This window comes from Nanorana parkeri, unplaced genomic scaffold, assembly GCF_000935625.1.
Source record: "Nanorana parkeri isolate BGI_ZX_2015 unplaced genomic scaffold, ASM93562v1 scaffold380, whole genome shotgun sequence".
Taxonomy (NCBI): Eukaryota; Metazoa; Chordata; class Amphibia; order Anura; family Dicroglossidae; genus Nanorana; species Nanorana parkeri.
Window position 1 is genome coordinate 778,408 of NW_017306648.1, and position 25,152 is coordinate 803,559.

General features: G+C 44.2%; 1 protein-coding gene across 1 annotated transcript in view; it reads right to left on the reverse strand.

The window, feature by feature from the left end:
- Nucleotides 1–20,161, reverse strand: part of TFE3 (transcription factor binding to IGHM enhancer 3) — a 27,791-nt gene extending 7,630 nt beyond the window's left edge. Inside the window, exons 1-7 of the mRNA XM_018559200.1 lie at nucleotides 19,822–20,161; nucleotides 10,748–10,861; nucleotides 6,918–7,158; nucleotides 5,178–5,429; nucleotides 4,300–4,392; nucleotides 2,120–2,237; nucleotides 801–857 (exon numbers count right to left, since the gene is read on the reverse strand). Coding sequence (XP_018414702.1) covers nucleotides 801–857; nucleotides 2,120–2,237; nucleotides 4,300–4,392; nucleotides 5,178–5,429; nucleotides 6,918–7,158; nucleotides 10,748–10,861; nucleotides 19,822–19,925 — 979 coding nt within the window. The 5' untranslated portion in view covers nucleotides 19,926–20,161. The remainder of the gene's footprint in view (nucleotides 1–800; nucleotides 858–2,119; nucleotides 2,238–4,299; nucleotides 4,393–5,177; nucleotides 5,430–6,917; nucleotides 7,159–10,747; nucleotides 10,862–19,821) is intronic.
- Between the last annotated feature and the right edge of the window lie 4,991 nt (nucleotides 20,162–25,152).

The following is a 25,152-nucleotide window of genomic DNA, read 5'->3' on the forward strand; positions in this document are numbered from 1 at the left end:
TTGTAACCTCATCTTTTATATTTCATTAAAAAAATTGGTATTTTGTTTTGTTTTGGGGCATTAAATTAAATTTTTCACTAAATGTTGGGGTTTAATAAGGAGTTGCGCTAATATTGCGCAACATAAAAATTTTCAACTACCACCATTTTATTCTATAGGGTCTTGGCATTCAGAAAATATATAATGTTGGGGGGTTTTATGTCATTTTCAGGCCTAAAATGTGGAATATAACATGGGTGCAAAAAATGAAAAAAGGGCCTCAGTCATGAAGGGGTTAATGAGTCAGAGTAATTTCACTCCCCTCCTCTGTACAGATCCATACAGACTTTCAATGAAAGAGAGACAGTCTGAAAGAAAACTGTTGTATAAGTGTTCTTCTTTAGAAGACCTATAATGGCCTGTAAAAACAGTGTCAAAGGTGCACATTGAGTTAGATGTTTACTTGTAAAATAAAGATTTTATGTAAGTAGTAGTAGAAAAAAATATATAAAACTACCGTTTCAAAACTTAAACATAAAAAACAGAAACAGAAAATGTGCAAATAATTGCTCTAAGATCTAGTTAGTGTCTGCACCAGAATTACATACAAATATAACAAGCTAAAGTTTGGTGATTGCCAATCAAGCATTAAGTGCTGCATTGTAAGAGCTCACAGAGAGCATGGCTATGCTCCATATATAGAAGTTGGGGTGTCTCAGCGGGGCTGCTGTAGGCAGGAACTCTATTGGTGAGGCAGTTGGAGCTATTTGTAGCATGAACCTTGTAAAGACCACTTTGCTTCAACTTCCAATTTCACTTACTTAAGTTATGATTGTCCTTCTTCTGGCGCTCTTTTATCAGTGTTTTTACTTCATGTTCTGCATAACAGAAATGAGAAAACTTTAGGGAAATCTAAACAAACTGCTGTTATCTTAATGGTGCCAAAATATAACTTTATTCAAATTTTAGAAATCTACAATCTGAAAAGAATATATACGGAGTGCCCATGCCTCTGTCAGGTATTTATGAACACATTTTGGATATTTCCTCCAGTATTTGCCCACTCCTCATTACTCTAAAGCTGACATTAAAGAAAAAAAAGAACCAGGTTCCGCAACACAATGGGAGCTTCTCCTGATGTGCTTCTGCATAAAATTGTCTCCTGTCTGAATATGCCCTAGAAAGGGGATGTGTGCATGTGAGATAGGGACCTTAGATTGTAAGCTCCATAAGGGCGGGGACTAAAATGCATGAATAGTATGTAAAATCGCTGCCTAAATGGTCAGTGCTATATAAATACCTGTAATAAATAACAATACAATAAAACCCATTCTGTCAGCCACCATGAGTCAGAGGAAAGGTGGACATGGAGTTAAGGATTATAATCCTACAAATGCTACAAATGATCCTTTAAAGGAGAACTATGGGGTCAGTGTTTTTCCCCATAGTTCTCCTCAGGGTCACGGGAGGACATAAACTAGCGTCCTCCTGTGACCCAAAGCTCAGTATACCGCGAGCTAACGCTTGCGGTATACTGAGACGCCGCAGCCGGGACTGATACCGACATTACTGTCCCAACATTACTGTCTGGATCCACCCAGCTGCGTGAGTGACAGCTGGCTCTGCCTATCTAGAGGTAGAGCCAGCTGTACCCGCCCCCCTCCCCCGTTCGTTCCTCCAGTCAGCACTGTAGGATCGGAGGGGGGGGAAATCCCTGCAGGGAGCCGTGAGTGACAGTCACGGCTCTCTGCAGGGACAGGATCGGGAAGTGAGCGAACGATGGTATGTGTTCTCTCACTTCCTGTATCACTGAGCCGACGTGTGACAGTTTCTATGTCACACGTCGGCTCGAACTATGAGGTTGAGTGAAAATCACTCTCCTCATAGTTCTCCTTTAATGCCATTATTTGTGCTACAAACCCAGTGCTATGTCGGAGAAATGTAAACAGTATATAGACATCTCTTTCAGTTCTAGCAAGAGAACCTGTTACTGCAGGTAGTTGTTTTTTTTTCTTTTAACTAGGGGGGGAATAGTTCAAGAGGGCATTTGATATATGTGTAATATAAAAGCAGAAGACCTCTTTATTTAGGTTGTCTAGTTCAATAGTGGAGGCAAAAGATGTCTATTTTGAAAACCTACCTGAATATTCATTCTTAATGTTTGTTAGGTCAGCTGGACAGGAGTTGCTGACAGTGATGCTGGGAGCAGACATTCCTTGAGCACAGAACATATCAAGGAGGTTTCCTGATCCTGGAAGCTGGGGAAACATTAAGATTAGTTATATTAGAGTAATAACATTTTAACATTTCTAATTTATTCAAAAATAGTCGCCGTATTCAGTTCATTAGTAGACATGATCTGTTGCCGCACATCAGCAAGAGGGGGTCTGGATCAGGTCTCCACTGACCATAAACAGAACCATCATGAAGAAAAAAAAGTAAAAAATAGTCTCTCTCTCTCTCTCTCTCTCTCTCTCTCTCTAGTGATAGCATTAAATGCTTATAGAAATGAACACACTGGGGAGATTTGTTTTAATGTTTTTGCTACAAAATTGCTAGTGACAAAGACCAAAATGTCATCCTAACTAACCACAAAGGTTTTTTTCTCTGTTAAGCATCTTTTTTTAAGTGTTGCATCAATTTTAGACAGCTTTGAGAGACTTTTCCTTATGAAGGAATTAGGGCTGGTAATGATTAAGATTTTTGTGTTCGATTAATCGAAATTTGTTTTAATCGATTAATTTATTAATTTCGATTAATTATAATGCACATACAGATCCAACTACATTGGCCTATACACATAAAGCACAGCAATGAAGTAATAAAATTAACTAGGATCACACTAATCCAGCACGTTATTAATCTCACGTGGGGCAACTCAGAATAATAACGTGCTGGATTAGTGTGATCCTAGTTCATTGTATGACTTCATTGCTGTGCTGTATGTGTATAGGCCAATGCCTTGGCTGGCGCTCGTGCAGAGAGTTTAAAAAAAAAAATCAATCAAAAACATTTTAATCGATCAAAAAGATTAACGATTAATCGAGAAATTAATCGTTAATTTGCACAGCCCTAGAAGGAATTTATGAATGAAACATAAACTAGGATAATAAATCTCTCAATGTATGTGCTAGAAATCAGGGGTGCAGCAGTTTAAAGACACTGATGATGTGACCAAATTTATAAATGTCTCCCAATGTCATTTGGATTTTTAGTGATCACAAACCTGTGAAAAAAATATCACTTTTGTGCCTTTGGCAAATCGACCTGATCGTATTCCAATTCTATGCTTACATGTTACTTTAACCGACTTCGTTCTCCTGGGTGCGTCACAATGTAGCACTGAAAGGGGAATAAGCCTTTCCTGAACTAAAACACATACACTATATTGCCAAAAGTATTGGGACGCCTGCCTTTACATGTACATGAACTTTAATGGCATCCCAGTCTTAGTCCGTAGGGTTCAATGTTGAGATGGCCCAGCCTTTGACCGGTGACCGTGGGATATTTAGTAGCAAGGAAATTTTACGTATGGACTTATTGCACAGGTGGCAACCTATCACGGTACCACGCTGGAATTCACTGAGCTCCTGAGAGCGACCCATTCTTTCACAAATGTTTGTAGAAGCGTCTGCATGCCGAGGTGCTTCATTTTATACACCTGTGGCCACGGAGGTGATTGGAACACCTGAATCCAATGATTTGGAGAGGTGTCCCAATACTTTTGGCAATATAGTGTACATTCCCTTTGAACTTTACCATTCCTCACACGTATTCAATATAATTTTAATTTGCAGACTTTGATGGTTATATTTTGAGGTGTCATGCAGCACTATATAATTGCATGTAAAGGGCTCCCCAGTGAAGACTAGCCACTATGTTTGCTCTGTGCCTTTGCACAAACCCATTTATACTATTGGTGACACCCATACCCCACTACGCGGTAGTCAAAGGGTTCCAGCACTCTATGTGTCACAAGACCAGCATCCCCCACTATTGTGACACCAGGACAACAAACAAACATCTCTCATGGAGAGCAGAAAGACAGAAGTAAAACCAAAAGGGGGGGGGGGGAAGCAGATTTTCACTGTAACCATTCAGCTTCTCTGTCTCATTTTCAACTCTTTCCTGAGCAAACTGAAGATAGAAGATGCTTGGTTGCCATGGGCAACTGCTCCAGATTCTGCCTGCTCCAGTTATGATAAATTCCCCCCAATATTAATCTTTGCAGGGCAGCTTTTCTAAAATCCAGAGGGTTATAAAGTTATGAAGATGGACAATTCCTTCATGTATGCGCTGAAGTTTATCAGGGTCACTCACTGTGCTAGGTAGGTTTGCTCTGTCCACAAATCCCATCATTTCATCATTGTAGCTGGATTCCAAACTTATGATCTCATCGATGACATCACTAATCTGAAAGGATGGATAAAAAGCAAGGGGAAAAGCATAGGTTCACTTTGAGGACCAGTAAATTAGAAACAAAAGTTACCTTTTGTGAAACAGCTACAAATACCATTCAAAAATAAGTGTAAACCTCCAGAATCGTGCACAGGAAATGAGAGGTTTAATACTAATATTTGTTAACAATTGTATGGCAATTTATACCTAGCCGCTCTTTATAAAACGACACTGACCTAACAAGAAAAACATCATTGAACATGAACTGTGTGCACGCCTTCGGGGTGCAAACAGAGGAATGAGGAAGCATCAAAACTAAACATCCACATTGGGAGACAGCTGCATATTTCCAGAAAGTGCAGCTTAGATAAGAATTATTTCTGATGTGTTATTTAAACTTTTACACATTTGTCAGCTTTGAGCACACTGAGATGCTTTTGCCGGCATCCCTCCAAGCTCCTATCAACCAGAGATGTCACTGGTTTCCAGGAGCTGGGCAGGACGCTGGCCAGAGCATCCCAGGTTGTTAAAAGCTGGGCATAGAGAAGCAGAGCTCTTAAACTCTCCTAGCCCGACTCTTAGCGGCGTTGCTCACTACCCGCCACCCACTTATTCTGTAAAATCCAGCAACCCACAAAAAAAAATTGGGTATGTAAACGCAGTAATTGTTCAGCATCAATGCAGTCGTATCCCAGAGCAACAAAAATAAATATCTGATGTGCAGAAAGAAATAGCTGAAAAGATCAGATGATGATGGGAGAGAGAACAATCACACCCCTGCATTGTTCTATAATACATACCTCCTTCTCTGAGTTGGAGCCGATTTTTAGCTGAGCCAGGGGGCTGTTGGGAGCGCTGCTGGCCGATGGAAGGTGCGCGTGTTCTGTCTGAGGGGAGGCTCCAGACACAGGGGGGGCCGAATTGGTGGTGCTTGGAGCAGAAGCATGGATGGGCATTTTAGCTCCGAGGGTGGTGGAGAGGTACTGCTTAACCTGCTGCCTCTGTGACTCCTGGATATGGTACTTTGTTGGGTTCTCCAAGTGGGTCTGCACCTGTGAGAAGAAAACATATATGAAGGGTGGCCACAAGATCAGTTACATAACATCTATTCATTTTGTGTTAATAGGCAGCTCCCATGTGTTCTGTTGCACTGGTGTCTTGTGCTTTTTCTGGTCCTGTTGGGGACATTTCCCTTCATTTCCTATCCCAGGTGGCACCTGTCATTTGAACAGGAAGTAAGAGGAAATCTTGCACATATGGACACAATCAGCAGTTAAACAGAGGACAGACTACAGGAAGGTGTGCTCTAGCGTAGGGTGGTTTTTCACTAGATGTCAGTGCCAAAGGCAATGAAACAAAAGCAATTACATAAATACACATATACTATGTAAATAAGCAGCTCTTCAATGCCCAACAACCTCATAACAATGTGTTTGGCTCACCCCCTGAACTAAGACATGCTGATTAGCAGCGCAGTTCTTGCAGGAGCACAGAATGCTCCCACTGCATCATGGGTAATGTCTTTTTCTTTTCCTTGTACAGATATATCAAGTTATAACTTAGGGGTCTATTCACTAAGCTGCCGAGGGCAGCCGAGTGAACAGCTGACCCCAAGTGAAGTGAGCCGAACACTGTTCGGCTAATCCCTCAGAGGGACCGAGCAGAATAGAAAAAGAGTTAAAGTTTAAAAAGTAAATAGAAAACGATTGTGCGGAGCTAGCAGTGACAGCTAGCTCCGCCCAATAGTTTCCTATTGTCCGGCGGCTCTGCTGCCGTGAAAAAAAAAACGAAAAAAAAAAAACACGAAAAAAAAAAACTCTCCCGGGCACTCTGGGTGCCTCCCGCTCCCGGCCGCCAAGGAGAGAAACACTGCTGTATCTTTTTTTTTCTTTATTCTGACACGGAGCGATGTCAGAATAGAAATTTTTTTTTTTCCCCCCATTGAAATACATTGCTACATTACTATTGGCTATTTCAATTTGCAATAGCCAATAGTAAACTAGCAATGTATTCCCTCTGCTAATTGTTCTGAGAGCCAGCCGTAAGATCACGGCTGGCTCCGCCCAGCTGTCAGAAGCAGGCCGAGCTGGCAGGCCGCTCGGCCAGCTTCGGCTTTCAGCACGGCTCAGCCGAGCCGATGCATATGCGTTTGACTCGACTGAGCCGCTCGGCCACGTTCGGGAGCTGTACAGGCTATTGTGAATAGCCCGTACAACAGCCCTTCGGTTCTAATGAACCGAAGGGGTCCAGGGGCCGAAGCTAGCCGAAGGATCGGCCGAAGCTACGGCTAGATCCTTCGGCAGCTTCGTGAATAGACAACTTAGTGATAAAAGCAAGTGGTCACACACAGGAGCTAATATTCAAATTTCTGCAAATGGTCCTGCTAGTTAGCGGTATCAGGACACCTAAAGCGAAAGATGTTTTGCATAAATGATGATGGAGTTATACTATAGGGTCTTTGTACATGCCAAAACAGTCCGGCGTTTCAAATTTTGGATATTTTGTATACATAATTTGCGTAGTTTATAAATAGGTTTTACCTTTAGCACCTCCAGCGGCACCTGTGCTGGAGTCGGACGGGCTGGCTGAGTCACACTGATGGCTGGTGTAGCTGGTGGGACATTGCCGCGCTCCGTTAAGAGCTGTGTGGCTTTCTGTTCCAGTTCCCTCCGTTCCTGCTCCTGGGCCTGTGCACGCATCAGCTGCTGCCGGAGGAGAACCCGCGAAGACATGACACTGGAAGTCTGTAGTGGGATCTGAGGGGAGGGCACTGGCGTCTGACTGCACAGAACAAACCAAAAAAAACCCAGTAAAATATACAATCTGTGAAGTGGACTCAGTATAAGATAAATATTTTATATGTTAAGTGCATGCATGCTAACTGGCATTATCGAATGTTATCACAGTACTCCTCCTAAAAATGCTTTCATCTGCTTTTCTACCATAAAGACAACGCCATCTTTGGTGCATCATCCATGGTCAGCATCTATTTCCTGAACTGAGATGCCAGCTCAGAGATGATACAGTTATGTAATTCCTGATCCCTGTTCAGTTTTTGGCTGTGTTCACAAATATCTGAAACAAGGCCCTCCTTACCATCTTGTCTTGAATTCTATTGTGATTGTTATGTCTCCCTTATTGTAAAGCGCTGCGCAAACTGTTGGCGCTATATTAATCCTGTATAATAACAACAACAACAACGTCAGCCCCTGCTGCAGCCTCTCACCTTCTGACTTGCTGTTACAGAGTTACAATGTACAGTCTGATGACTGGGGGAGAGGAGACTAAAGCTGCCCACACACCTTAGGCTGGGCACACACCTTACAACCATTGCAAGACTTTTGTCTTGCGATGGTTGTAAGGTACTTAAAAAAACCTACGATCTGCCTATCTTGCATAGGCAGATCGTACTTGCGATTATCGCAAGCCACGCCCCCTGAGGGACGGGCTTCCGATGACCGCAATGCCGAACGGGCAGTGTGCGCTTTTGCACACCGGCCCGTACGGCTGTTATCGTACGGACATGGCACAAACCCGCCGAACATCGTACGATGCTCGGCAGGTTTTCAAACATGTCCGTAAGTTTAAAGTCGTGCGACCTTACAGTAGTAGAGGTCGCACGGCTTCCACACACCTTACGATAATCGTACGATCGCGGGATTTCCCGCGATTATCGTAAGGTGTGTGGGGACCTTTACAATTATCTGCAGATTTTCTGTGGTCAGGTGGAAAAGGTGCAACAGATTCCTCCATCTACACTTAACTGTGTGGATGGAGTAATCTCCACCTGGGCCAATCTGTTGCACTTTTTCCATCTGACCACAGAAAATCTGCAGATAAATTGTGAGGTGTGTGGGCAGCTTAAGGAAATGCTTCCTCCTGCCCACAGCAGAAGACTAGTGACATCTCTGCCTAGACAAAGTCACTGGACTGCTTTATAATGAAAAACGGTGCAGCTTTTTCAGAAGAATGATACTGTTGCTGCATATTGTGATAGGTCAAGAATGTATTCACGCAGACTTGGAAAGTTACTGAAAAGTCCACTTTAGGAAAACATTTTAGAATAACTTGCAATGTGGAGTTATAAACTTCCTGGTGGTTTCTAACCAAGGGGCTTGTTTATAGAGATCGCAAGAATAACTTTTTTTTTTTTTTTACTACAATTTTTTCTCGCTCAGTATCTGTTTGTTGCCCTTTTTTTTCTTCATTAAAAAAAATAAAAATTGAATGCATATCTTTTGGGAAGTTCTTTTTCCATTTGCTGTCTAACACACAACAGCAGCGTTTAGGGTCAGAGAGAACAAATTATGACACTAAACCTTAAAAATGCATTCATGGGCTTGTTCACACCAAGTGCGGAGCAGAGCATCAAAAATGCATCCAATGTATTCCAATGCTATTTTGGGCTCTAGTTCACACCAGAGTGTTCAGTTCCAGAGCATGTGGAAAAACTGCAGCATGCCCTATTTTTCTGCTCTGGAACGCACCAAAATGCATGGAAACGCATGTGAACGCCTTGGGAGCCCATTTTGGGCACAAAAAAATGCATGTATATATTTTTTAAACGGCCCGGAATGCGGCAAAATCGTGGCAAAAACGCAGCAAAACACACTGCACTGCATGTGCAGAAACTCTGGTCCAGATTTGGTGTGAACAAGCCCTATTAACAAAAATGTATCTTATTTGTGTATCACTCGGCTGTATATCCTCAAATCATCTCTGAATTGGTGCCGACACTGTCCTTCCTTCTGGAGGGTGGCTACTTTTGTTCCCCATGATCTCTGTGTGTGTTGTAAAGTAGCCACCTCTCCGAGCTCGCTGTCAGAAGTGCCAACCATTCCTTACTCTACTAAAATGCAGTCTTGTTTTCATTTGTATCTCTGTTGTATAGATTTTCCATCACTTCTTGTCCTGAAAGGAATTGAGGGGATATCTTCCCAGTAGGCATGTGGGCAGCATTCAAAACCTAACCCTTAAATACACTATAGCCAAAAACAAATAAAAAGTACGGCTGAAGTTAGGCTTTAAAAAAAATCTGCCGTTAGAAAACGCAGAAGCTAAACTCCTTCTAAAAATTCTATCTGCCTGGCTTTCATGCTAACCCTCCCCACCCTTCTTCCTTACTTTACTACCTTTGTGTCACTGGACCAAGTATGTAGATGAACACTTCTGATTTTTAATCTGCGTGCTCGATTCAGGTCAGTGAGTCAGAAAGTATTGAAGCCAAAGGATCAGCATGCAGCCAGGCTGCTAGCATTTTCAGACAGCGATCACAAATGGCAGCCCCTGGATTTTCCTTATGGGAGGTTTTACCAATAGGAAAATAATGTGGCAGTACCAGACATGACCAGTAGGAAGCGCTCCTGGGCCATTCTGAATGTTGTAGGCTAATAAGAAACATGCTGGATACTATAAACTTATTTTGGAAAAGTGATATGACATCACAATAGAAACTGCTTTTTTTTTTCTTTTTGGCCTGCTCTCTCCCATCATGCATTGCAATTCACAATGATTTCCTCCCCCTGGATATCTGAGTTGGGCATTGATTCCACATGTGCACAGAGGACAAAGAATTGTCTTAGTTCGCACAATTTATTCTGTCCTGACCTAACCTCTTGGGCTACTCCCAGTAACAAAACCTGGAAACATTACATTATAAAGACCGCATCTTTTTAGAACAATAGCGGATCTGATAAATGCTGCAGAAAACGAATGTATAGATTGTAGATGCAATATGTAAATGGGGGGCAGTTACAATTGCTTTATAATAGTGCAACAGAGCAATTCTCTTATTGATATTCAAATCTACAGGTGAGATGAGAACCATAACGATTCATTAAACACAATACCATCTTTTTTATTTCAGTCGGAAGTCAGCAAGAAGCTAATTACCCTGTTGAACATGCAAGTGGGAGAACCTACTAATAATTTAGAATATGAAATGCCTTCATATGAAACAGCAAAAGGTAAACTTTATGATTAGAACCCTCATTATCATCTTGTCTTGATTTGTAATGTCTTCCTTTATTTGCAAAGCGTTGCACAAACTGTTGGCCCTATATAAATCCTGTATAATAATATTAATCAAAAATGTTTACTCGCTGGAAATACTCCGTTAAGGAAAGTAGAATTTTTACAGATAGCATTGGCTTTGCTGGTTTAGGGAAAAAAACTGTATAAAACTGCTGAGTTGTGCGTGTGGCTCTCTTATCTTACAGCCTGTCAGGAATGAATCGCGTTGCTGTTTTTCTGTCCTGTTCATGTGAAATTTATCAGCTCTTCCTGTTCTCCGTCTCCTGTTTTTGTGTCTACACGGCGCATTCTTCCTGCGTGGGTGTCCCATGTCCCAACAAAGCCCCAATGATCTCACCTGGCAGGGATGGGCTGGCTCTTTAACTCGTAGAACTGCTCTGTGCTGGACTCCAGGGCCTCCTCGATGTCAATATCGGCGACAATGCCAGATTCCGGAAGAATTGGACTCAGGCTGGGGGGGAAATAAAACCAAGAAATAAAGAATTTACAATAAGCAGATGTTATGTATACAGACATCAGGATACACTGACCTCTCCTAATACACAGACATCAGGATACACTGACCTCTCCTCTCCTCTCCTAATACACAGACATCAGGATACACTGACCTCTCCTCGCCTCCTAATACACAGACATCAGGATACACTGACCTCTCATCTCCTCCTAATACACAGACATCAGGATACACTGACCTCTCCTCTCCTCCTAATACACAGACATCAGGATACACTGACCTCTCCTCCTAATACACAGACATCAGAATACACTGACCTCTCCTCTCTTCCTAATACATAGACATCAGGATACACTGACCTCTCCTCTCCTCCTAATACACAGACATCAGGATACACTGACCTCTCCTCTCCTCCTAATACACAGACATCAGGATACACTGACCTCTCCCCTCTTCTTAATACACAGACATAAGTGGAGTCAGACTGTCCATCCTTCTAATGCACAGAAAGGGCACAGTTGCTGTTTGAATACACAGAGCCCATTGGAAGGCCCCTAGTTTTGCTCACTGTGTATTACATTTTGAGAATAAAACAACATCTATGTTGTACATAGCAAACACTGGATAAATGATGGCTCCAGTCTGAATGGACAGCCTGTGAGCTACACAGTCCTGGTCTGCAGTCCACAATGAAGGGGTTACATTGTGCAATTTTTCCTCTATGAACGTTACATTTAATACAGTTGAGAATAAAGTTATGTAACACTAGGAATCATTTCTGCTTTTGATGTTTCCGTTTACTCATGTGTATCAGCCAGCGATAGAATAGAGGAAGTCCCAGCGTCTCCCCTATGACCCAGGAATTCCTCGTGACACGCAGAGAGGATGGTGACCACTTTCCGGGGCCATGACTAGGTGGCTCCGTCTCCCCCCACCACCAAGGGATGAATGAAGCCGGTGTCCTTTCTATCATCATTATTATTACTATAGAGCTATCAGTAGTAATAGCAGTACTAGCAGAAATCATAGCTGAATGATTGCACTAAAAATAAGTTCTCAAGTGTTTAATAAATCCAATTTCAAAATGTTTCCCCCATGTCAAGAAATATTGAGGGTCTTGTTTAGCGGCACCTAAAAGAAAACACCTCTGACGCTTTACTGTTATTGGTGATTGAGTTAAGGCAGTATTCAACTTTCAATCTTTTTTCAGTAATGAAAGCAGCAAAGTATTTATTTACATCTTATAGTCATCATGTTTCTGAACAGCTCCAAGTCTCTCAGCTTGGCTTCCCTGAACTTCCTGTCCAGTACAAGATCACAAGGGAGAGCACAGTCTACAGCAGCTGTCCATCTCCTAGCTTGACATGGGAGAAATGTAAAGCAGGGAGGAGGGGAAGAGGCTTGTCCTGCTGTGCCTGTGTGTTTATAAAGACACACACAGCTTACAAGAACACACAAGGGTGGCTCCATAAGACCCTGAAAGACAAAGCAGCCACCCTAAAACAGGATATCAGGGCCAGTGCTCAGGGGACCAGCTGATTCTGCAGGAAACTAACATTTTTTAAACAGCATCCATTGTAAGTGATTTCATCAGAATTTGAAATAGCTGAAAAACCTTTTGACTTTAATATCACTTTCAGTAAAAGTGGGGAGTACCTGAGCATCAAGCCACCAATGCAAAGTTTACAAGCTGCTCATAATATGGAACTTTTCAAATCTTTTGAGGTGCCTTCATATGCTAAAAGCCACATTTTTTTGTCCTAGGATCTACCGTCCCTCCCTATTGTCCAGTGAGACTTCCTGTCACATGTAGCGGGCAATAAAGATGCAGGAGGGGCAGACCAATGTGCCAACTTCCCAGCACTGCCATCAGCTATCTGAGAATGATTGATGTAGTGGCTGCAGGTCTTTTGTACCAGCAATTTGTAGACTTGTTAATAAATTTGTTTCCATGACACAATTATGTTTTGTTTTATTTTTTTTTTATTGATCTCAAACAACTATATAAATGTTTTGAAAATACAGGATGTACACTGAGCATTCAGTATATCTCAATAAAAGAAAACTGTGACAGACTTGTTTGAATAGCTGTCCTTTCTGACATGTATACAATAACAACATGGAAGCACTTGCGTCACATCTCACATCATATCTTGGAACAGTTTTGATTGAATGGACCAGATTTCCTCATATTCCATTTAGTGTAGAACTAGATATACACCACTTGGCACTTCTGCTGTGGTGAAACTACATATTCCATCATGTCTCTGCCTCTGGGAGTCGTGCCTGTAGAAGTCAGAGTCTTGCAATGCCTTGTGGGACTTGTAGTTACACAACAGTTGGAGTTGTAGATTTTACCCCTGTTATAGAGCCTGAAGAATATGATCGCCCCATTGACACAACTATGTTTTATAAAATGAATGAGACTTGTTCATAGCCGTTGCTGAGAGGAAAACAGGAGCAATAAGATAACATGCATGTTCATTTGAAGTTGCACCCTTCCAAGAAGGTTTTATAACCCAGACCTCTGCATTACTCGGATCAGTTCTTATCTAATACGAACTGCTTTTGTTTAAACCCCACCCAAAACGGCTTCATTCCTGGAAGAAACTATCCATTTCCATTAGGGAACAATATATATGTACACACACACTATGGGGGGAATTTATCAGAACTGGAGCAACAGAATCTGGAGCAGTTGCCCATGGCAACCAATCAGCATCTCTCTTCAGTTTGCTCAGGTAAGGCTGGGCACACACCTTACAACCATCGCAAGACTTTTGTCTTGCGATGGTTGTAGGGTACTTAAAAAAAACGTACGATCTGCCTATCTTGCATAGGCAGATCGTATTTGCGATGATCGCAAGCCAGGCCCCCTGAGGGGCGGGCTTCCGATGACCGCAATGCCGAACGGGCAGTCCGGCTTTTATCTCACGAACATGCTACACACCCGCCGAACATCGTACGATGCTCGGCGGGTTTTGAAACTGTTTGTAAGTTTAAAGTCGTGCGACCTTACAGTAGTAGAGGTCGCACGGCTTCCACACACCTTACGATAATCGTACGATCGCAGGATTTCCCGCGATTATCGTAAGGTGTGTGGGGACCTTAAGATTTGAAAATGAGACAGAGAAGCTGATTGGCTGCAGTGCAAATCTGCTCCAGATTTTATCTGCTCCAGTTTTGATCAATTCCCCCCTATATGTTTAATAGTTACAACTTTGTGAGGTTCTCAGGCCTAAGGCCTAGCTAGTAGAGGAAAATGCAGCCACACAAAAGGCATCCATTTCCATTAGGGCACAATATATATATACATACACACACACACGCAATTCTTCCATTTCATCTTCAGTGTGTTTATTGTGTAGAAGTCCGATGATGTCACTTCTTCCGGTCAGGCTGCATTCTTTAAGCGCGGAACTTTCCATAAAATCTCACCTGAGACTGTGTGCGGTATGACGCCACTTTCTGTGGCGATACAGGTGAGCAGGTTTATTGGTAAACACATGAGCAGATGCTTTGCCATGGTATGAGAGTATAAAATACCTGCTCTGCGTTTTTCTTTGGTACCTCTTGGATGAAGGGCTCATTTCAGACAAACATTTCCAGCTTATGTTTGCAATCAGCTATTTTCTTGCAGAACAGAATAGTTCTCAGTATTGCCAGTGGTGCTGTTAACAAAAAAGCTTTTTCATTCATGCATGGCCATGTGGATGTGATGTGCATTGATCGTTGTGCATTCTTGGACAGATTTTATAGCCATAAATACATATACATAAAAGCTAGGGATATGGTGGTCATTGTTACTGCTGGTAACAAGCTATTTAGATATCAGCTGGAAAACTGGTGAGTCTAAAGCTGGGCATAAAGAGTTTTGGGCAATTCACAGGAATTAGAAGACATTCTAACAGTGGGCGGCTCTGCCGGCACTACCCGTCTCGACAAACTTCGATTGAAAAATAAGAGCCGGGTGGAAAATTGTGACAATCAGCTGCAGTCACTCTTTGGTATGTAGACAGCCATGGGTGCTGACTGTTAGAATACAATAGGCCAAAGGGAAGATTTCTCCTTCCACACTTTTTAGCCTGGAAGGGGGATCTATAGAGAACCTATTGAATTATTTCAATCATCCCGCTGGAATAAATGAGAGAAAACTAACATGTATGGTCAGCTTAAAATCTCCGATGTGAGATCTACATAGAAATTGCCTTAAATTAGCTTCAGTGCCGCTAGCTTGGCATTAAAATCAAGTTAAAGTGTCCTTAATGCCAAAGTGTAACGCTAGACCCTTCCCAACCGATATGTAAACCCAATCGCTAGAATACCATATAATATTTCATAATACTTTACTGAATTCATTTTAAGTTTCATTAAATAGGCAACTTTCATTAGAATTATACCTGGCGATCCTGCCATCAAGGCACTTCCTGTTATAGACTGACAAGGATCTGTTCCGGTTTCCCAACTGGGCTCCTGCATTGTCACACTTCCCATGAAGACTACAAGTGGCCATTTCAGCATCCTTTACCTAGACATGGTCCCCTGTTGTCACCATCAGTAAACCTGAACTAAGAAATGCCATATAGCCATCGCTGTACATGTAGACAGGAAGTGGCATTGAAAAGACTGGAGGCGATCAGAGCACTGAGATGCAACACAGGATGAAAAAAAGGGGAGAACAAGTATTTGTTGCTCTGTTTTAAATAGCAATTGTTTATAGCTGGCAGTAATTTACTAAACGTCATTCCGTGTTTACAATTACCCTGATACTATTGTGCTGCTCACTGTTCTCTTTGCTGGAGGTTTTGACATGAGGAAGCAAAGCCCTGCCTCTACCAAGATGGCCGCCCCCACTCAGGGACCCAGTGCAGAACAAGGCATGGTATGTCACTAATGGGGAATAATAAAGAGCTTGTTTCCTCTTTAAATTCCAAATATTCAAACTTTTTTTTTGGTTTTGAAGAATCTCTTTCAGGTTCCAATTAAAGTCTATATCCCTGCTGGGAGATTCACTCTCTATTTTTCAAAATACATATTTTCACCAGGACACAAAGTGACAGTAATGACAAACTTTTACTGTTGTCACCGGAAAAGGAATATGGGCAAAATCTTCCAATGGGGGACACCTATTCCTGTGTCAGCTGTCTAACTCTCACTCTCTGTTGTGTTTCTAGGAGGAAGAGAAAGTTATTGTGGCACTTTAAGCTAGCTATACACATGAAGATTTTTTCTAGCTCAGCCCTATGTTTATCAGTATGGATGGAGGAATCTTCCCTGCCAACCATCGCATTCAGACAGCTGGCATCTGCAGCTGTCATAATACCGAACACTGACTGCAGCTGATTGGACACAGTCACTGTCCAGCTGACAATTTCCCACCTGGTATCTTCAAAAAGAGCAACCTTGGCCTGTTGTGGAACTACAAGTCCCATGGGTCATTGCAAGACTGACAGTTACAGGCATGACTCCCAGAGGCAGAGTGACGATGGGATTTGAAGTTTCACCACAGTTGGTTGCCTACCATTGTACTAGACCACTCCTGTTTAGGGGACAAACCGGCCCAGCAGACATTGTGAGACTCAGATTGGGCATTCATGTGCAACTGTTCTCGAATGTCTAAGTCCAACTTTATCTCCACCTTTCTCCTAAATTCTGCCCCTTCCTCCCCATGCAAATCCTGCACCATCACACATGTGGGGGAAGTTTGTGAATTGTTGCTCCTGGCCACACGAGGGAATCCAGTTCATACATAAGCCAGTTATTTAGGTGATGTAATATTCAGCAGAACAAGTTACATCACTGGCCTGAATGAGGTCACTTTTTCCAGCCAGGCTGCATTCTTCCTAGCACTGTTTATTATGGCCGCCCTCATGTTTATTGCAGAATACAGCAATATGGAATAGAACTAGGTTTACAGTGCCTGAAAAACAATCTGTCTGCATTTCATCTCATGGCGGGCCAATCACTTTCTCCATGTCATGTTTCTAGAGCCGTGGTTCTCAACAAGTGGGTCGCAGCCTAGGGTTGCCACCTTTTCTTCAAGTTAAACCCGAACACAAGCGCTGCATGCAGCATTTTTCAGGTGGCTATGCGGGCTCTCAGGTGGGCTATGCAGGCTTTCAGGAGTGCTGTGCGGGCTGTCTCACCAGGGGCGGGCAGTATGGTGTCAGGAAGACAGATGTTTACAGGCACCTGCGGCTCACAGGAAGGCTGCCGAGGTCCCCAGCAAGCACGGGACCTCTGGCCAGCACTTAGTGTCTTTTGTCCTGGTGTCAGCTGGCCTGAAACCTGGACACAGGACTCAAAAACTGGACTGTCCGGGTGAATCCTGGACAGGTGGCAACCCTATTGCAGCCCCATATTTAGTGGGTCGCCGCGTGCCTTCCAGGCCATGTCTGGACCAGAGTGACGTCACATTCTTGCTTTCGTCACCTCTACAGAGCGCGCAAGGGAGCTGTACAAGCAATACACATATGGATAGCGCTCTGTCACACAGCAGCTCACACAGGACCCTGGACAGTTTTTGTAAGGTAGGGAGACTGGGTGGGCCTTAAAGGAAAACAAATTACATTTTCTTGGAGTGTGTGTTAGAATGTCTGTGAGTGTGTGAAATTGGTTGTGTGTGTTTGTCAGTTTTTTTGAGGGCCTGTCCACACTAGTACAGTAAGCTAATCGCGTGGTTAACGCACTATACCGCGCAATCGCACCTACCACGCATTCTAGTCAGGAGGTGCATTGCGTGTCATTTGTTTGAATGGCACCCCAAATGCACCTCCGGCCCACAGTTTGATCACCCGCATCAGAATGCGCAGTACCACAATGCCGTGCGTTCTAGTGCGGTTCGACTTAATGACCAAGGACAACATGTGGGCCCTGAGGTTACACATGTTGAGAACCACTGCTCTAGAGCAAGCTAAAGTATGGTGGCTACTGAATGGCTATGCCATGCCCTTTGGCTTAATAAATAAGTCTTATTTACTAAAGCAGAGCAGTGATGCTGGGAATAGGACTGTGATAGCTATGGGACTTTGCACTGTCTGGGGCTGACCGATTTGTATATTATCCCACATGCCTAAGTGGCATTTTGTCTCCTTTTTTTTTTTTGCAATGGACTTTGCATGATGCAATACAGATTAAGGGGGCCAACCAAGAGGGGCCCCTTTGCTCTTAGCCAGGGGGCCTTGATGTGTATGAGCAGATTGCTGGATACCAAGGATTGCACAATTCAAAGAGTCTAAAAGGAAGGAGGAAAGGAGAGGAGGGGGTACTGCTGAAGTCAGCTATTCTCACTTGTTTGTGGACAAGGACAAGCCTATACATTAACCCTAGACTGATATGAAGAACCAGCAGTCCAGGACCACTTAACCTCTCGCTTGCTACTCCCTTGTCATAGCCGTACCTGTATAAACAACCCTCCTTCCCTTTATTTAATCATGACCAGCTAGTCCCTAATTGTCAATGATTGTTGTCTGTTTCCAGTTCTGACCTAATAAATCTTCACCTATTCTCCGTCTTCCAAGATCTAGTAATCGTTTAAATTGCGTTTTATATGCAATTCACATGCAGCTACATTATCAAGAAGTCAGCGGATGGTCTGGGGCTCACTAATGTGTCCATGGAAGCTGTTTTAATATTTCACTGACTTTTCCCCGCCTTAAATGTGGGGCAATGTGCAACCTACCGCAGTCCATAGCATCCAATCAGAGTTCATCTTTCACCGATCTGACAACAGTAAACTGATACGTGATTGGCTGCTGCGGGTTCCTGCACTTTGCACAGTCTGGCTGATGTTTGCCCTCTTTTATTTATTAGGCTGGTGCTGACTGATTAACCCTCTTCAGGGCCAGGGGTGTAATTTGAGGCTGCCATGTTGAGCCTGCTGGATTATTAAATACAAACAGACCGATGTCCTTGTTTTCCTGTGGCTGCTTTGAGCTGAATGACTAAGCAAAAGCTGCGTATTGCTTCACTGCGTTCCTCCTGCCTGTGGCCCCCCTCTTTCCTCAGCACCCCAGAATGATGGGCTGTGAGGCGTCTATCCATCCTACAACTATAATGTTTTTTAAGCCTGTTCCCCTTATTATGCATTAAAAGGGGCATGACAGACCATCGGTTGTGAGGATGTTTTCCAACATACTGGAAAATCTTTTGTGCAATTACAATAACTTTAGATGATGGGAAGTGCTCGTTACATAGACTGATTGTCGAAAATGGCACTGAAAACGGTGGGATTGCTTGCTCATACCCAGCCAGATGTGGACAAGCTGCTCCCCTTCAAATGCCAAGTACCTACAAGTCTCTGTCCATGCTGGGACTTGCAGTTACTCCTCAGAGCAAGAGTAACGGCTTGGCCGGTCCCCTCTAACCATCTTCACAAGTGGTCTACCCACCAGTACAGCATAGCTGCCAACATTTTGCAATCACTTCCAGGAACACTTTTCTGTTTGGCAAGAATATTAGAGTTCCAAATAAACACCTCATATCCAATATGTGTTTTTCAAAACATAGTAAAAGTACAGATCAGGAGGCCATTAATTAAGAATGAAACCTGCAGGAAGAAAATGAAGGTGGTGCAGATGGTCAGGGACAAAAGTTTCCTAAGACAAATTTTCAAAAGGCAGGACATGTCTTGGAAAACAGGGACCGACGGCAACCATGGTATGGCACAGCCTCCCCGCAATGGTACCCTGTGTTTGTATAAAACCCGAGCAGCTTAGGCGTTCTCCCCAACCTCACCCCCAAAGTAAAAGTTGCCTTCTGATCGCTTTGGCTTGCCATAGATGTCTCAGGTGTGACAAAACCCGTACCGTATGGGGTCAGCTTTATACAGCCCGATTGTAAGCAACCGTCTCCTCGCCAGCCACGCACTCTGCACCAACACAAGCCGCGAGGGGCCAACTGGGAGACGCGCATGCAAACGACGAGGCGATAGTGAGCGTAACTAAGCTGTGCCTTACCTCAGCAGCTGGATGCTGTCTGCATTGGAGCCCACCAGGACATAGACCGTATGTTGTGATGGGCTGTGCACTGTGGGGTCCTCACAGCCTATATCATGAGACATCTCTAGGGAGTTGCCGTAAGTGGTGGATCCCAGGTAGTCCACCTCTGTTGAGTGGTTCGCTCTTCAACCGTGGTCACCTGTTCTGCCGCAGTCTCTATGCACCCCAGCTTGGCTCTCTATGGCTTGTAGACTGGTTCACTTGCCGCTGGCTTGTGTAGCTCAGCTCAGTGTCTTCAGCTTAGTTCATACTGTACTTCCCATAACTAGGACAGAGCAAAACAAGATCCCCCCTCCTCCTTCCTCCCTGTGTCTGCTTTCCCCTCCCTTACTTTCCTCTCTCCCCCTGCACTTTCACCCTTTCAATCCTGGATCGAGAGACACTGGCTGCCTCTCCTCCTTGCAGTCCAGCGCGGTGAGGGTTAACTGATGACTCACAGACTAGGGAAATTCCGCAGCCAGCATGGGCTGACAGAAGGACAATGGAGCAGCCAATGAAAGGCCAGCGGAGGTGCAACGTCATCTATTAACACTGCGCTGACCGGCGCCGGGCAATATACAAAGGCAGCAGTGTAAACACCGAACTACGCGCATTGCATTAGTAATTGAAGGGCCCTGAGATCAACAGGCCTTGAGGTTAGAGAATACGTTGCAAAGTTTTCCAAAATTTTCAGGTTTTTAGATGGCGGCCATTGTTGCAATTTTTCTAGCATTGGGCGGATTCAAATTAGCGTCTCTGTACGGAATCAAACGCCTAGGTGTGAAGTTCCCATTCACATCTAGACGTTTGGTCGCTCAAAGGTAAGCGCAAACAAAACGCTCAAGACAAGGAATCCCATTCATTTCAATGGCCCCTGTTTACAGTTGAGCGTTTTGCAGAAAAACGCCTGTAGTTGGAAAAAGTACATGAGCTCAGTGGCCTCACTGTCATGACTGACAGTCATTTTGGTGTCACCCCCTCCAAAAAGTCGGGCACTAAGTTATGGTCAGCTGCATGAGAAAAGAGGGGATACCTTTTCCCGCCGGATGAACGTCCCCTCCTCTCTTTGCCAGCGTCTATCACCAAGACGGCCACCAGCAGTTAAGTGCACGTGACGTCATTTCGCACATACATGAGGATATCATACGCGTGCGCGATGACATCACGTGCATGTTTTCGCCATGGGTGTAGCATGAGCTACTTTTTGGAAAATTACGCTTTTGGTCCCATAGACTTCAATGGCAAACTTTGTGCAACAAAACGCACAACAAACACTCAGGTGTAGACAGGGGCCATAGATATCAATGAGATTCCTTGTCTTGAGTGTTTTGTCACGCTTACCTTTGAGCAACAAAACACCTAGGTGTAAATGGGGGACTAAGATCGATTCTTTAATTTATTATTATTTATGTATAGCCCAATTTTAATTTTTTTAATAGTTTTGGATTGGTTATATTTTGCTGTTTGTGTCCCATGGGTGGAATATCCAGACTGGGACATGTCCATGTGCACTTGTTCACACCAAAAGCGTGTGCATTCCAGAGCGGTAGCTGATTGGGGGTGTGGAAGCCGTGCCATTGAAATCAATGCACCGCCAGGCCCCCTCCTGCCCCAGAACCCAGGGGGGAAGTTTCTTAGCGATCGCGGTGCGGTCCAGCAGCTACCGCTCTGCAACGCATACGCTATCGGTGTGAACAAGCCCTAAGGGCATTTTTATATTTTCATAACTCTGTGTGGCCCCAACCTGTTAGTATACGTTTTGTGATGTTTGTACAATAAATCATTCTCTGAGTGCTGGTGACTGTTGCAGCATTACTACTAGTTATTTGTTATAGGGCTGCTACTGCCTCTTATGATTTTAAGGTGGTAACATACGCAGGACAGTAGGGCAGTCCTATACGTTTCCTAACCCTCTGGGAAATACCCTGAGCAGCTGAGTGCTTATATAAATTGGCGATGTTATGTAAAAGTGCATTGAGACATTAGATAGTCACTAATATTAACAGACACTTCCTGTTTTCTTCCTCCAGCCAAAAATTTTTGTTTCAGGGAAGATTTAAAACCTGTGTTGAGTTGTTTGCCCCTGTTCGGGAGATTTCCCCTCACTTCCTGTCCTAGTGATCAGGATGTCAGAACAAACTGGAGATGAGAATGGAATCCCCCCCGAAGGGAACAAAAACAATATTAAAGCCTGTGAAAAATTAAATCAAAATATATAGCTGGGATATGTTGATCCTTTGGCTTTATTATTTTCATAGTCACTGACAGAAAGAAAGGATGAGATAAAAAAAAGTCAGAATAATGTCCCAGGAAGTTACCTGCATACTTGTTTTGGATAATTTAAAATATGCAATCCAGCGGGTCAGCAGGACGCCAGGAAACTTGATTTTTTTGGGGGGGGAAACGGATCTGTAATGGCTTTGATTCTTCCCGGAAAGCTTTTCCTTTATATCCTGTGAAATTGGACAGGACACCAGGGCTGGTATCTTTAGTTGGTTGCCATAAACACTCTTTATCCACTTTACTCTGTGCTAGTTTTCCCGGAACTGTGACCGGGTCATCATCCCCCACTGTGAAATGCTTATCATGTTCTCCCAATTATTTCTTGTTTCCTATAGCACCCAATCACACTTCATTTCCGTTTCTTCTTTTCTTTCTTCTTTTTCTTTTCTTTCCTTTCTTTTTTTCTTCGCAGGACGACATGATTGACCTGTGCAGGGATCAGGGGCTGACTGGCAACTTTTAGCCCAGGGGGCAAGTACAACACAGAGGCCCATGATGCAGCGACTTGGCCCCCCTCCCGCTCTGCCTCTTCCCCCGCACGCAGGGAGAGAGCACCCCCCTGCACAGCCCACCTGAGACCCCACAGAGCCCACCTGAGACCCCGCACATACCAGAGATCCGGCAGAGCCCACCTGAGACCCTGCTGAGCCCACCTGAGACCCTGCAGAGCCCACCTGAGACCTTGCAGAGCCTACCCGAGACCCTGCAGAGCCTGCCTGAGAGTGACCCTGCAGAGCCCACCCAAGACCCTGCAGAACCCACTTGTGACCCTGCAGAGCTCACCATAGACCCCGCTGAGACCCAACAGAGCCCACCATAGAGCCCACCTGAAACCCCACAGAGCCCACCATAGGCCCTGCACATACCAGAGACCTTTAATAGGCCACCTGAGAGTGACCCTGCAGAGTACACCATACACTCTCTATGGTGGGCTCTGCAGGGTCTCTGGTGGGCTGGTCGGGAGTCCTTTTCCCTGCACTACTCTTACCTGTCAGCTTTGAGCCACTCGCTGCTGGGCCCGGCCTCCTCCACCTCCGCCACAACTGATGGACCCTGGGTCTCCTCCTTCAACCGGCGCCGCAGGGCCCTAGCCTCCTCCACCGTCACTGCCAGGCCTTGGCCTTGTCCTCCACCACCGCAGCCACCGGGCCCCAGCCTCTTGACTGGGCCCCCCTCTGCCCGGGCCCCAAAGCAACCGCTACGATCGCTATGAGGATAGTTATGCCACTAGAGTAGGGGTAACAACTACCCCTTACTCATTCACGAGGGGGGGAGGCATCTGGGTGCTCCCTTTACGAAAGGGGGCACCCAGATTTCTATAAGCCCCCCTGCCTGCAAACCCCCACAACCACCGGGCCAGGATTGTGGGGAAGAGGCCCTTGTCCTCATCAACATGAGAACAAGGTGCTTTAATGGTCTGATATGGGTTTTAAGGGGGATCGTACACATTTGTTTTTGGATTTGGGGTTCCCCCCTAAAATTCCTATCAGACCTAAAGGGTCTGGTATGAATTGGGGATGGGACTCCACGCTGTTTTTTTTTTTATTTTATCGTTTAACAACATAAATTATTTCCGAATGACATTGAAATAAAATTTGGCACATCCGAACATATAGAAAGTTTTGATAAGGAAAATTTTGCATCTGAATTTCCAAAAAATTTTACGAATTTCAATCACACAAGCCTACTGAAGACCACATTGTCAGCTTGACTTAAGACCCCCATAAGCTCAGTATCTGCTCACTGGAGGGTAAAGCTGTCCATGATACACCTATAGATTATCTGCAGATTTTCTATGGTCAGATGGAGAAAGTGCAACAGATTCCTCCATCTATGCTAAACTGTGTGGATGGAGGGATCTCCCACTGGGCCAAGCTTCAGTATCTTGCTAGTTGGCCCCGCTGGCTGTCAAAATACCTGAACAATCTGATTGGATGCAGGCATTGTTCAGGTGTCCACCCACACAGTTTAGCGCAGATATAGGAATCTGTTGCACTTTTTCCATCTGACCATAGAAAATCTGCAGAGAAGCTATAGGTGTATGGCCAGCTTAACAATTACTATTCATATTGGAGACTGCACATGTCCATTCTCACATATTAAAGAGAGCAGACTGTGCCATATAGCGTGATAATAGGCAACAGCCCACGGACCGAGCTCCTCTCCCTGCCACACATACAAAGTTCATTGTCATTAGCAGAAGCAATCATCTATTTTACACATTCACCTGTATCTGGTAACACATTAACATCATTTACAATTCTATTACAGAAGAGTGTAAAGGTGGCCATACACTCTACAACCATGGCAAGACTTTAGTCTTGCCATGGTTGTACAGGGATTAAAAAAACGTACGATCTGCCTATCTTGGACAGGCAGATCGCACTCTCGATCATCGCAAGCCCGCCCCCCTGAGGGGCGGGCTTCCGATGACCGCAATGCTGAACGGGCAGTGTGCGCGTGCGCACACCGGCCCGTTCGGCACTTATCTTCCGAGCACCGTTCTAACCAGCCAAGAATCGTACGATTCCCGGCTGGTTTTCGAACATGCTGGTTCGACAGAAGACGTGCGACCGTACAGTAGAAACGGTCGCACGTCTCCGTTCTCACTGCTCGATTATCGTACGAAAAAACGATCGCATACGATTACCTTTACTGTGACAACAAGTACATCTGAGTCCAGCTACACAAAGACTATTGATTATCAGTGTGCAGCAGGACCGTAGATGGTGTTTGTACATCAGTAAGTAACGACTTACATTATGTTCACATTCTACTGTTATCATTCCTTTAAGGGCAAAGGCCTTTTTTTTGTTTTTGCTTACATGTTTTAATCCACATTTTAGGCCTGAAAATTACTTCAAACCCCCAAACACTATATATTTTCTGAAAGCCAAGACCCTTTAGAATACAATGGTGGCAGTTGTAAAATGTTTATGTTGTACGACATTAGCGCAACTTATTATGAATTCCAGAAATTTAGTGAAAAATGCACTTAGGTTAAATGTAGTGCCCCAAACCACAGTA